The sequence below is a fragment of the Siniperca chuatsi genome, linkage group LG1, assembly GCF_020085105.1.
Source record: "Siniperca chuatsi isolate FFG_IHB_CAS linkage group LG1, ASM2008510v1, whole genome shotgun sequence".
NCBI lineage: Eukaryota > Metazoa > Chordata > Actinopteri > Centrarchiformes > Sinipercidae > Siniperca > Siniperca chuatsi.
This window is the reverse complement of record NC_058042.1, coordinates 31,170,609-31,184,669: the sequence shown is the minus strand read 5'-3', so window position 1 is coordinate 31,184,669 and position 14,061 is coordinate 31,170,609. Positions and strand designations below refer to the sequence as shown.

Below are 14,061 nucleotides of genomic sequence, written 5' to 3'. Positions count from 1 at the left end.
CAAAAACTAAGATGATTGGGGCCCGGAGAAATGTAATAAATGCAGGCTCCTTAGGATGAACAAGATTAAAAACTACAGTAGTTAGAGTAGTAGATTATAGCAAATTAGAGTTTCACCTTGTGAAGGAATTGTGTCCTCAGAGCAGGACGGGGTTGTGGTCTCTGTGCTGTAGCCACTGGAGTACTGCAGGGAGTCTCTGCTGCTTTTCTGTTGCTCCATACTCAGTCCTCTGGTCAGCACCATGGCCAGGTCACTCGCTGCTGGAGAAACCTCCTCTCCATGCTGAGGACATATAGAGCCAAGCCGGTTAATCAGCCAGTTGTTTAAAAAATAAATTCAGAATTATTTCTGTCCTTTTGTTAATTGCATGTGGGACATGTAAGAAATTTCACAAGCTCACATATTGATGAATACATCAGCAGAGGCAGTACATAATGTGTTAATAATTCACAGTTCCAGATAAAACAAGTCTACTTCATGCCGGCTGAAACTTCTGCTAATGCTTTCTTATGACAATAAATGCATAACTACAATTATTTTGGATGTGAGTGTTTCAACAAATGCTCTCATGTCGTTGAAACTCTATCCATATTTATGTTATATGAATATGATATATTTAGTGATTATATTTATTTATGATTATATTTAGCTTTTGTATTGCAATAATGTGGGACAGTGCTTGTCAGTTGGACCAAGAGAAACATATTTCATATGTGTCTACTATCACAGCTCCAATGACAAAACACATTTTGTCCATATAGGTTGGTTCACTTGCTGCTATTGTCTATTGTCTCATGCTCAGATGAAAACAAAGTAGTAAAAAAGCAAAAGCTTTTCATGCATAAAATGTACCACAAACATTTAGCTGGAATGTCCTGTTCATTTAGGGTGATCTTTTTTTTCCCTTGATACACATAATGATCCAACATTATCTCCCCTCATCCAGGTGAACCCAGTGCATACATGCAATCACATATTAGACCACTTTAGAGCTACTCTTTAATTCATCAGATTTTGTTATTTTATGTAGTTATTTTACTGGATATATTGTTTTCAACCACCCTATGTCTGTTTTTTGTGGTCTGATTTAAATGTTGAGACACATTACTGTATGAACTGTATGTCTCCATGTTGTATACTGAGGTTTTTGCCTCGAGTGGTTAATACATTTGGTTAGTATTTACTGATTCCTTCATTAAACCTACCCTTAATGGTCAAATACGTACTTGCATGTATGTATTGGGTTCACCTTAAAACAGATATGTGGATATAGTCGACTTATTGGTGTGGGTTCATTGAGGGTCATCACACCCAGAGTAAGACAAGTATACTGTTACGTGTTGGTGTATTTTTATTATGTAGTAGCCCATATTCATTAAAGTTTTTTTATTTCTAATTGTCCACACACATGCATGACATTGGATTTTCTATGCCACACCCTACCCATGGATGAGGGCATATTATTTTTCTTTTAAAAAGATACTTCTTTTCCCCTCCAAGAGCACCAGTGAGTGTAGGGGACACCAGAAGCACTCATGTTTGTATTATTTGGCAGATCAGATTGGTCAAGTCTTCAGCTTATCAAACTTATTGTACAGTAATTGGAAGATGAATTGCTGTGGCTTATTATAGGCCACACTTTACATATATTCATGCACTGCTGTACAAACACTCGGTCACAAATTTACAAATTTCCAGCCTGCTTGTCAGCATCATCCAGCGTTACCTTGGCAGCGATGGTAGCCGGGGTCATCCTGGGTCTCTGCGCGTCATCAGGGTGTGACGGCCCGGCGTATCCCTGGGATCCCGGCGACGCCTCGTTCTCTCTCAGTCTATCGAGAGGTTCCTTTCTCCTCTGAACTGCCGCTGCAGCCACCGGCTGCTCATACTGACCTGCTTTTGACCAATCCTGAAGAGGTGAGTCGAATTAATAAACATGAGGTAGCAGGTAGGATTAGCACGAGAGACTTGTCCATTATCCAGCAGTTTGAAGCCCTTCATCTGAGTGCAGAGAGAGGGGGCCTTTATGGGTGGATTGTGTCTGGTGCTTGGAAGAGTGTGTGTGCGTGGGTGTGTGTGGGCCTGGGCCTTTTTGAGAGTTTGAATGTGTTCATGTTGATGAGTTTGATTGGTCAGCTCGCCACACTCTGCTTAGTTTTGGCCAATCTCCAGTGGGTAAATTGTAAAACCAGTGAGTGTGACAGGGGAGGCCAAAAAAATATGCATGCACACACAGCAAGTGGGGATGAACACTTTAAACAAGCAAAGCAATGTGGTTATGAATGAGTTAATCAGGTGATGAAAATTAAAAGAAAATAAACCCGATGCATTAACTAAAACTTATTAAACAGAAACAGAAGAAAAGGTGCATCTGAGGAAATGGAAGCGAATTGAGAACAAACCTTCCAGATAGGAACCTTTGATGTGGGAGAGGTGGAGCTGGATCCGGGGGGGCAGTTATAGGGTGGGGACGCAGGAACAGGAAGAATGACAGAGAGAGGCCTGGTGGAGCCAGAGTGAGAGAGAGTGGGGCGGAAGGTAGCGAAGGACGTGCCAAACTGCAGGATGAGAGACATAGTCACGTCATCAGAGAAAGAAAAAGCCAGAGACACAGACCAAGACAGGGACAGAGACGGCCAGCTGTGGTGGGGGGACCACTGGGCCAAACACCAGAATAAAAGCAACACATGTATACACACACCTACGATAGACACTCACACACCAAGCATGAAACAGAAGAGTAGGAACAGATTTGACAATTAGTCACTGCTGTCCATGCATCAAAATGACTCTATATGCAGACTAAGTGTAATTAGAACTGAGTCAGTGAAGCCTAGAAAGCCTACATTTCACAACTACTTTATATGTTTATGTTAGAAAGGTTATGGGATCTGTTAAAGCAGCTCCATGCATGCACTTAAAATTCTGATGGATTTGATTTGACAGTTACTACTTTCATTGCAGTAATTCTGCATAATTGTAGCACAGAATATAACAAATGGTAACTTTTTTGATAACCTTGTTTCTAATGTGCATTGCAGTTTTTAGTACTGGTGTAGCCCTGTTTCGGACTATCTCATCCAAAGTATAGGAGACAGTTTTGGATGGTCCCTATAAAAAAGCTTATGCTATGTGCTGCACTTTATCAGAGGTGGGGGAGTTAACCAGATGTGTATCTCCAAAACAAAAAAGTTAGCCCTCATCCTTGAAGTCTTTTGTCTTGTGAAACCTTCGCTATAATACTGTTTGAAAAGTCTTCCGATAAAGCATAAATTTCACCTTCAAGTCTCTTGTGCAAGTAAATTTTCAAATATGGCGTCTTCTTTGCCTCTTTCTGCTGCACAAAGCAGTAATGGGCTCGTTACTGCCTCCTGAGACCCCCTGAGTACGGACCCACGGCAACTACAGTCAGCCATAATGAGTGTTTTTTCCCCCTATCAGCCACAAGGGGCAGCAATGAGCCCATTCCACAGTCAAAAACAAGTGGACTAGCCACTAGAAGGTGAAATGTATGCTTTATTGACAGATTTATTGATTTATTGATTACTGGGCCATCTTGAAACTATTAGGTCAGTTTCAGGTGAAACTAGCTATTTACAGATACTCAGGCAGATTCCTTCCTGAGGGCAGGGCTTATGTAACTCAGAGTAGTTTAAATTTCCAGTTCCCGTCCAATTTTTTTCACAATTGAGAATGACTTCCGGATGGGAGCCGAAACGTCTTGATTCTGAAAACAGTGTCCAGATGACTACGACTGAAACCTTTTCTACGATAGAACACTCCTGGACGAATGAGGGACTACACCGTCTTTATTGACAGAAGCATTCGGGACTGTCCCCCCACGCAGTAGATGAGACAGTCCCAAACAGGCTAGTACTGGTGGTGCTGGGAATGGGACCAGCAACCCTTTGGATGCTATTCTTGAATGAGTTTGTGAATCAAGCTGCAGGGAGCAAAGTGTAGTTAAGTGTGACATGCACAGTGTGTGTTGACAAAGTGGTGGTGAACTTTTGGTATTTTTGTGGCTGCAGGTGTAAAGTGCACCATGGCAGCCCAATAAATAATCGTTTTCTTTAACTGAAATTAATTAACCTTAAGATTATTAAGGTTACATTCAAGTCAGGGTTGGCATTGTCTAAATTTGCCGTTACATTGCTGTACCATGTCATGTTGTTACAGTTACTGGTAGCTCTACTTTTGTCGCAGGCAGACGCAGCTGTTGCACCAGATGTGGAGAGATGACCTGTTGAAGCTGATATGAGGAGTTTCAAAGATGTAAAGAGGAAAGAAGCTTTAATTGTCTCATGATGTTTCGTGGAACTGAGTGTGTGTCCAGTGTGTGCAGAGGATGTCACCACCTCAAACTTCCTGATAATTTAAATAAAAATACCCAGATATAACAAACAAGTTTCATGTGCAGAAGAGAACAGAAGATTGTGTGATTGTTGTGCAAGACTGAATCAAGGTAACCAGTGGAAGTGAGGCACGCAATCCATCTTGACGATGCGTGTCACTCAATTGAGAGATGGATCACACACTTACTGCCATCAGGTGGCTGTAAAGGGTGTTAATCATCTGAGAGGGGGTTGCAAACAGATGTGCATAAAAAGGTAAAAAGTAAACCTCTCAAACATAAATACAAGGAATCTCTGATTTTGGAGAGGTTTATGTGAGTGCTCCTCCACCAATTAAAGTGGTGAAAACAGAACAAAATACAAGTGTTCCGTGCATAGTTTGCTGTCGACCTGATCTGAGTTGCTGTGAATCTTAAAACCAAAATTGTAAGTGTCACTGAATTGCCAGTGACACTCTGCGCCTCTTCTACCACTGCAGCGAGCCACCAAAATTCGAATTCCCGCAATAAAATATTCCAATGTATTTATTTATTTGTCATTAATATAATACTTTTTTCCATTTCTGTATTTTATACAATGTCGTGATCAAGCCCACAAAGGGCCAGCTCCCTCCTATAAGGGTCTGGGGGTGACCTAAAGCTGGATCAATATCAGTCACAATAAACACAAATAAACACAAACACAATAAACAATAAACTGTATTGATTGTTTTGCTTTTCTTGTGTTGTCCTGTTAAAGTCCTGTATTTTGACTTGCAATAAAAAAAAAACATTTAAAAATTTAAAAAAATTATGGTTCCATTTTACTAGAAATTTGGTTTTGTCACTGCCACTGCCACCAGAGAGCAGTACTGGAACAAATGAAAATGTTTTAGTAAAAAATGTACAGTGTGAATAAGAGTACTTACAGTGGTGGGGGAGCTGCATTCACTGACTGACTGGCATGTTTCTGAGGCCTCTGACGATGCTGAACTGGATGACTTCTACAGCAGAAAAAAAGGGGAAAAACACATAACTTTGTTTACTGATTTGCCAAAACTGATCAAGAGTCCATATGTTCATGTGGGCATTGCGTATGTATGTGTGAAGCTTAAATAGCCATCATCATCATTTCCCCCCCCCCCAAAAAAAAAACTTAAAATGCCAGTGAGGTGAGACAGATTTGGTTTGATTTGGAAATGAACCAGAATTAAGTCAATTTGGAAAATCAAATGTTTTGTATGTTTGTATGTAAACCATTATATTAAATGTGTTTTATGCTAATTCAGTGGCGTGGCTGGACACCAACATTTTAGGGCTTATTACCACACTAACTTTGAATTTGTGTACATAAATATGTGCGTCTATTTCCTTGTGTGTTCATAAGGCATTTGTACCTGGCTAGTGATGTCCGAGGGCATGGGCGAGGGGGGCTTGGAGTAGATGTTTGCATCCTGGGACACGAAGCCCGAATCGTGGGAGGAGACGCTGCTGAGGCGGTGTGCCGCGATGCCCCCCAGTGGTGGAGGCTGGTGTGGCAGGCTGCTGCGGTAGCGATAGGAGGAGGAGGAGGATGAGGTGGGTGAGTGAGGCTGGGAGCCTCCACCACCGCCACTAATACCACCACTACCGCCTCCCCCTGACGAACGGGAGGCACTACTGTGGGCGCTGTTGACGCTGCTGCAGGGGGGTGGGGGTGGGTGGGAGGGAAAGGTACAGAGGAGCAGGGGAGGGCAGAGTGATGGAAGGGTGAGGAGTGTGAGGGGAGGATGAAGGTGATGGTTGTCAATGTGGGGTAAGGACAGTATTCAGGGGGAGAGAGCATGATTACGGAGATGTGTCAAAGTAATGGTTCGATTTAGGAAGAGGAAGTTGAAACGAAATTTGTAAGATGTGAGGGGTTGGTTATTGGCGAAGATGATAAATTGATGATTGGAGGATGCATTGGAGAATTGTGTGATTGGTTTAAGTGATGTGGTGAAGTTCAGGAGTATTTCAAAGTAAGTTGTTGGTTTATCAGGTTAGCGAAAACCCACGATGCAATGACGCATTAAAGTCACACAGCAGTCACAGTTAAAAGCAGAGACCCCGAAAATGAAAGGAAACCAGGCAACAAAACACCCCGCAGGATTCGAGAAAGAGGGCAAATCACATGAGTGCGAACAAACAAGACACAAAAAAATAGAAGACAGACAAGAAAAGAAAGAGACAAGTACAGAGAATGATGGTTGTGGTGAGGGAAAAGGGGTTGGGGAGAAAAGGGCAGGAGGGGGAGGAGGAGGTAGATAGAGAGTGTGTACGCTTATGAGCATCCAAGGCACGCACACACACACACAAACACGCGAAACACTGCAGGCAAAAGGCTGTGAACTTGCATGCTTTAGAGCTTCGCCCTGAGGGCGACTGCTTCTACATGCATACACCCACAGAGACCGGTTCACGCACATACCAAGTGTTTTTTTTTTTTCCAGACAAAGAACTACAAAATCCATTTTTAGTTCACAGTATTCTTCTCGTAGTATTTATTTAGTTATTCAAAGATTTTGAATTTGAGTACTGCCTCCATTTACAACCAACAAAAGTAGAGATTGTGCATGTGCTGATGATATCTACTATTTAAGCCAAAATTCAATATCTTTTGTTCAGCTGTTCAGAAAGAAAATCCATACTTCTACAGAATGTTTCTCTGTCTGAAGGATGTGGTTCATTTATTTGGAGATTCCACTAAACTGGAGATGACCGGACAAACAGTAATAATGGACTGAAACACAGACGCAAAGACTGACAGTACGGTGAAACATAAAAATCAGAGAAGGCTCCTCTTTCTGATACTCAGGCAGTTTATAACACAAGGTGTTGGTTATGTCTGTGTGTACATGTGTGTATTTGTGTGTGAGTACCTGCACATGCTGCTCTTGCGGGAGCCAGAGCTGCTTGGGGATGAAGGAGGGGTCTGGTAGGACCAACTGTAATCTGACCCCTTCAGATCCTTAATCACCTGAGAGAGACAAAGAGAGTGAGGTCAAGAGAGTTTGTTTATATTTTGTTTTTTTTCTTTATATGTGTTCTGCATGTTGTGTGTGTGTGTGTGTGTGTATGTCTCACCTGTTCACTAGCTGGGGGCAGTTTGTGAGGATCGGTTGTCAGCACAGTGAGGTCATCAATGATGGCCTGGAGGTGGGTGATCTCTCCCAGCATGGCGATCTCTCCGTTCTTAAAAACAAGATAGAAACAAGGATGCTAATTTCCATCAGATTTGCAATGCAGTGGCATGTCAGGTGAAACAGCCTACAACACCTGTAGCACACATACGATACGGCAAAACGTGAATTAATACTTCAACAATCAACAATATGTTACAATATATATAATACTGTGACAGCTGTAACAGAGGCGGGTGACATACTATCACCAAACGAGACGCCGAGGTACAGTAGCTGGGATGTGTCATTCAAGAGAGTGAATCTTAAAATCCCAAAATGAAATGAAAATTCTGTTATTTTGCATTATCAAAAAAAAAAGGACAGTGGTGCTGTTTGTTGTGTACATTCACATAGAAAACAATAGGACTTAAGTTTGTTTTTGTTCCACACAATGTGAATATTTTATATATGATTTTCCCTAAATCATAATAATCACTTTAAAAATATTCTTATTAATATATTAATTGTGATATTCATTTCAGTCATATTGCTCAGCCCTATATACAGTCTTCTGTGTCATACTTCATGGTTAATGAATTATAATAAATAGCATAAAATTAGTGTTGGGCTTCTACTTTTCTTATGTATGTATTTGAGGTGTGCGGGTTTACCGGTTTTACTTTATACGGCGATGAAACATACTGATGGGAACAACACCGGCAACAGTTTCTATCACCGTCATTACCATGACTACTGTCAAGTTCTACTTTTATTAGTCACAAGGGAGCTCTTCTATACTGGTCACACAGAGGCAGAGCAGCCTCAGCAGGCCAGCGAGCCAGGCTCCTTGTCTTTCTAGCTCTCGCTGCCATGGCAATGCTAGCATCAGCCAGCTGACCTGCCAAAACGTAACCAGCTTGTGGAGCGTAGTTGTAACGAGCTTCCATTTTACATGACTGACAAAGAGAAAACTTGCCGCCTCAAGATTGCGCAAATGCTGTTCTTCCTTACTGGTCAGGTTTAGCTTTTCCCATGAAAGGTTTCATTTCAGCTTTGGGTCATACTGCTCGCATCACCCAATCAGAAAAGAAAATTAAAAGTTGTCTATTGCGGAGGTACATTAGTGTACAAAGGCGCAGTGGTGCTGGTTGCTTGTAAAAGCCTGATATAACTCTGCCACGTTCCATCATTGTTAGGTTTACAAAAGAAAAGAAATAAGAACATGAAAACATGAACAGATGCATTGAATTAATAGACAAATACACTATGCTGTATTTAAAGAGTTCCCATGTCCTAAACTTGCCCGTAACAATGGTGTTTTTAAGTGTATTTTATACTGTTTAGTGTACATAATGCTTTTGTAGATTCCAACATCTACAAAAACTGCATCAAGTTGCATCATATGGTTCACTTTTCAATGTTTGTTTGGTTTGATAAAATCCAAGGCAAACATGGTGTGAGGTAAATTTCAGCCCTAATAAGTAGTATTTCAGGAGAGCAATGTAATAACATAATAATACCGTTCACCGTGATATTTTTGGCCACAAAAAATTGTAGCGTGAAAGTTTGATACCATCACAACCCTTGTTAACATGTGAGACTTACCCACACCTACATCAGTTAAATTGCAGTATGTTGCCTCCCAGTGGAAATCAAGAGCTACGATAGTGTCACTTTTTGTATTTTGGCATCACACAACCGACAGCCCTTGAGTCACTTTGAGCAAGGCACTGAACCCGCATCTTTATCAGTGGAGCTACTCAGCAACAATAGAAGACTATAGTCACACTGTGCAGCAGGTCAGAAAGTGCTTGCCCGACATCCACCCATCTTTCCCTCCTCCCTTCCCTCCAATCTACAACCAACCCTCCGCCTCACCACGACAGGCTGAAGGAAGCCGATGAAGGTGCAGAAGCGACCCCTCTCCTCCACAAGGGCCCGGCGCACTGCCTGCTTCTCTGTCTCTTCCATCAACAGGCACATGTCAGTCACATCCTGCATGGCACTGTCCAGCTGAGGCTGCAGGTCCCCTCGCCCTGGGGTGGGGAGGGTATGGTGGTGGTGAGAAGAAAAAAAAAAGAGAGATAGAAGTGAGATAGGCAGGTTAGGGAGAGGATGATGGTAGAAAAGTATGAAGGAAAGAAGAGAGGTTTTCACCACGGGAGGTGGATGAAAAGGAAGTAGGGAAGAAAGATGGAGGTGCAGATAGTGAAAGTGAAAGGGAGAAAAAGTGTGTGTGGGTATTTACAGCAGTAGAAAAAAAGAAGCATTAACACCAATAGCCTCTGCTTCCGAAAATGCACTGCTCCATCAAACCACTGGCATACATTATGAAATGTAAAATAGTGAGACAAAGTAAGCAGCAACACCTCGTTTGATGTTTTGGCTCTGTACTGTAAGTGCATCATGTTATGTCATTGTATTATATTATATATCATTATATTAGACAGACAGCAGCCACCCTAACAACATAATGTCCTGCATACTATGTATAGAGGGAGACAAGAAGCATATCCGAAGAGCATTTAGCATTGCTGTGCCCAATGAATCAATAGCTCAATGACCTATATCTAATAATTTACGATGCTGGGTTATTAATAATATGTTGTAATATTGGCTGTTTCTCTCCTTTGTCCTCAGAAACTGAACAGTTTTGATTTGATTTCAATTTTGGAGGCAATTCATATGAAATGTAGGAACTTTGCAGTAGCTTATGCTTTAAACCTGCAATAACTGATATTTTTTTTGGCCACTTGGGGGCAGCAGAAACAAGCTGTGAACACTACATTGACATGTAAACCTTTTATTTTGTTATGGTGAACTTGTTAGCAAACCGTTGCCTATTTACACAGCCAGCAGACACGGAGCAACATTAGCATTCATTTGGAGTCGTGTTTGTTTCCACCTAACAAATGTAAGTCACTGTTTTGATCTCCACCAACCCCTGAGGGAAATATTTGACTCTTTAGCTGCTAAATGTTCCACTATGTTCACCAGCTAGTCGCTAACTTTGTCTGTCCGCCGTTTGGTGCTGGAGAGGTAGCGCAAAGTAGGTTTTTAGAGCCTTTTTGCTGACTACAGCTGCCTGCCACGGCCAAAATCAGCACTGATGAGAGCTGGGAGAGTGAACCAAAACGTAAAGTTGCAGGCTGTAAAACAAAATAATGACTTAAAAACACTAAAAGGGGGAGGAACTGCAGAGTCAGGTAATAATTCTCTGTGGGCTCGTCTCTATGAATATATAGAGACAATATTCATTATAGCAGCTTTAAATAATAAAGTGGAACGGCGCAAGACAGTTTAGACGAGTGGATACTTGCATGTATCTAATGGCATATGTCCTTTGTGCTAGCTTTAGCATAGTTGCCACTTTTTGGGGAGACACCCAAACTAGCTAGACTAATGCTTTTTTCTGTGGCCTCTCCTTGTGTAAACTAAAACATGAGCTAAATGTAAGCATAAAAAGTTGATCACAATGTGTAATGTGTGATGACAGTACAGAGCCAAAATACAAATAATGTGTTTCTGTCTTGCTGTAATTGCACAGCAATCACTTGATGCAAAAAGGTAAGACATAGGTGCATAAGTATGGTGTAGAAAATCTGAATCCTATATATTGTTAACAGAAAAAAAAAACATGAAATGCAGTGACTGGAGAGCAAGACATGAAATAACTCTTTGTAGTGTTACAGCATGCAAAAAATCAGGAGCGATGCCTGCAGTAACAGAGATAGAGTGACAGAGAGAACGAGAGAGGAGGGGTAGGATGAGAGCAGAATGGAAGCCTGCAGTGTGACAACAAAGCTAATAGTAGCAGCTACAGAAGTCGTGCAGGAGTCAAGGAAGAAGTTAAATTACATCATGCATTGTCGGGGGTGAAACCGCACGACTACCTTCTCAAACAACTATAAAACTATAGAAGCTGAACTCTTATCTGTCACCAGGGGACAAAACTTTAAGTGAAGCTTCTTTAGGAACTGTAGTGTTGCAACTAGTTTTCTAAGTCACTGTAGATGGTTTCATATCATTTTCAGTGAATGATAAGATTATTTTGACATCTATTACATGACCTCCTGTCAGTGATTATGAGACTTACAACTACTGTAACAGTTTAATGATTTGCACTTACCAATTAGTCAGCAGAGTAATCACAAATCGCAATCACAGTGCACATAGTTGTCCACAGTTTTGCTGCCAAGCCCAGGTCTTCTGACTACCAATGTCATATTTATGCTAAAATTATACTCCAATATCTGACTGATCACTTGGCACAAAAATATAATCCTCATTATCAGTTGCCTCATTCATTTTCTGAGTAACTGCCATCAAAACCCTCCAGTATCAAAGAAAGTGCTGCTCTGCAATGAACCTAAGAACTCTGTGTTCAGTTACAGCATGCAAAAAAGTCAGCTGAGGTGTCTGCAGTAACAGAGATAGAGTGAAAGAGAGAAGATGCGTTCGTTATTTTGGTTTATCTTGTGCTTCTGTGGTGCATTTCATAAAATAAATGTATGCTTAATCAAGTTATCACAAACTAATAACTAATCACAAACTACTACAATGCATGCACAGAAAGTGGGGAAAATAGGAGCCCACAGCTCATTTTTTGGGGTTCTCTGGTAGGTTAATGCAGGTCTGATTACATGGCTCCCTCTGTTGCCCTGAACTTTCATTGACTTTTCCATATTATAAAACAATTGCCTTATATACACCGAAACCTTTCCATGACCACTAGAAACCCTTGTATCACAAATTTAGTAATAACCACTAAGTAATATGTTGAGCTCAGCTGGGTTTTAGCCTCCACTGCGTACATGCTTGTATGGTAATCTGCAGGAGAAGGTTTGGGAATGTGAGTAAAAAGGAGGTGATGCGGCAGAGCTGTAGCGAGCGATAGGCTGATACTTACCCAGCATCTCTATTACGGGGGACAGAGAGACGGTAGCAGTGAGGGGAAGGGAAGGGAAGACAGCAAAAAGGAAGCAAAAAAGGGGGCAGAGAGGGAAAGGGGGAGAACAGAAATAGCAGAACTCAGTATTAAGGTTAGTACAAGTAAGCCATCACAAGACAGCCACAGGTTAGAGCAAAAAAAAAAACACTGCTGCAACCAAAAACCAAACATCCAGAAAATAATAATAATAATAATAATAATAATAATAATAATAATAATAACCAATAATAGCATCAGCACATCAGCACTGAGAGGGCTAATCAAACACTCACAAACATAACAGCAAAGGGCGCTGCACTGTTTCGCTGTCAGTTTCATCTAATGTTGTATCATTTTTATTGTTATTAATGCTGTTTAGTTTAATTATTTAATTACATTTCATTTATTACAATTCACTACTATTATGTTTTCCATAAAACAATAACAATTGTAAGTACAGAACATGTACTCAGAGAGTCATAGAGTGACCTTTAACAAAAGACTATATATATATATATATATATATATATATATATATATATATATATATATATATATATATATAAATTGTTATTTTGAAATTGACTTTACAGACATTTTGCATTTTATGTATTCATCTGCCAGGCAACTGAATGGAAGCTGTTCCAGAAAGAAAGCACTAATTATTGGTTGCTGCATCACTCGGTGTTTCAGGACAAATGAGAAAAGACCTGCAATACTATTGGGCACCACTGGATGGCAGTATACACCTACAATTCTTTTGACCCAGACTGTATAAAGTCTATGGTTTTTGACCTCAGTGAATGACTCAATTTTCTGTATGTGTGTGTTGGCATTGAATGTAATCACTGTATATATACATATATACATGTATAAATCAACGTTTGGCTAGTTTTGGCCCAGGGAATATTGTTGTTGGTGTTATTCACTAGCATTACTAGCAACAGTGGTGAGATCATAGAGATAACAAAGGTAAAAATTAACTGAAAAATGTCCAAATGTATCCACAGCTACAGCACACGAACACAGAAACACCATTGATATTAGTAGAAAAGATGGTGTTTAAGTGACCTTGCAAAACACTATTTGACCTCTACAATGTGACCTTCTGTCTGTTCTGTCAAATGTGAGACGAGCCTGAGCTCAACTGTTGACTGCTGACTGTTACCTTTACGAGCCTTCTTCTGTAGTTTCATGGTGTCAGATGACTTCTTCTTGATCTCGTGGCGTGACCTCTTGTACTCTTGAAACAGGATTAAGAGAGATGCTTTAGTAACAGGAATGTAAAGCCCTCTGTGTGAACTATTGTCTTACATTTCCACTAACTTCCATAGCAATGCTTCCAGAAGCGGTGCAACCAAGAGCTCACTGATACAGACCTTACATTGATTGGAGGTAAACACTGATCCTTAGTGATTAGAGTCAGCATCGAACACTATATTTGATTTGTGGCAGCCAGTCCAGGCAGTCCATCAGTACAGTAGATTTGAAACCAATAAGATTTATATAAAAGCACGAGAAAACCATTATAATACATACAAATAAGTCTCAGGGTGCTTTTCGCTTTCAAAGTTACTACTATCTACTATCTACTACTATTAAAACCATCTGCCGATTATAAACTGTCAGGAAAGAGATTTTATAAGTGATCTGTA

The 14,061-nt window shown here is 40.7% G+C and overlaps 1 protein-coding gene across 5 annotated transcripts in view; it reads right to left on the bottom strand.

Annotated features, from left to right (window-relative positions):
• mtss1lb (MTSS I-BAR domain containing 2b) overlaps window positions 1–14,061 on the bottom strand; it is an 83,979-nt gene that overhangs the window by 10,191 nt on the left and 59,727 nt on the right. Inside the window, exons 6-15 of one of the 5 annotated variants that reach the window (XM_044184470.1) lie at window positions 13,575–13,649; window positions 12,386–12,394; window positions 9,355–9,512; window positions 7,439–7,546; window positions 7,234–7,331; window positions 5,731–6,013; window positions 5,263–5,337; window positions 2,403–2,558; window positions 1,727–1,909; window positions 117–282 (exon numbers count right to left, since the gene is read on the bottom strand). In XM_044184470.1, coding sequence (XP_044040405.1) covers window positions 117–282; window positions 1,727–1,909; window positions 2,403–2,558; window positions 5,263–5,337; window positions 5,731–6,013; window positions 7,234–7,331; window positions 7,439–7,546; window positions 9,355–9,512; window positions 12,386–12,394; window positions 13,575–13,649 — 1,311 coding nt within the window. The remainder of the gene's footprint in view (window positions 1–116; window positions 283–1,726; window positions 1,910–2,402; window positions 2,559–5,262; window positions 5,338–5,730; window positions 6,014–7,233; window positions 7,332–7,438; window positions 7,547–9,354; window positions 9,513–12,385; window positions 12,395–13,574; window positions 13,650–14,061) is intronic. The other 4 variants (XM_044184576.1, XM_044184500.1, XM_044184654.1 and 1 more) reach the window with 4 other exon arrangements.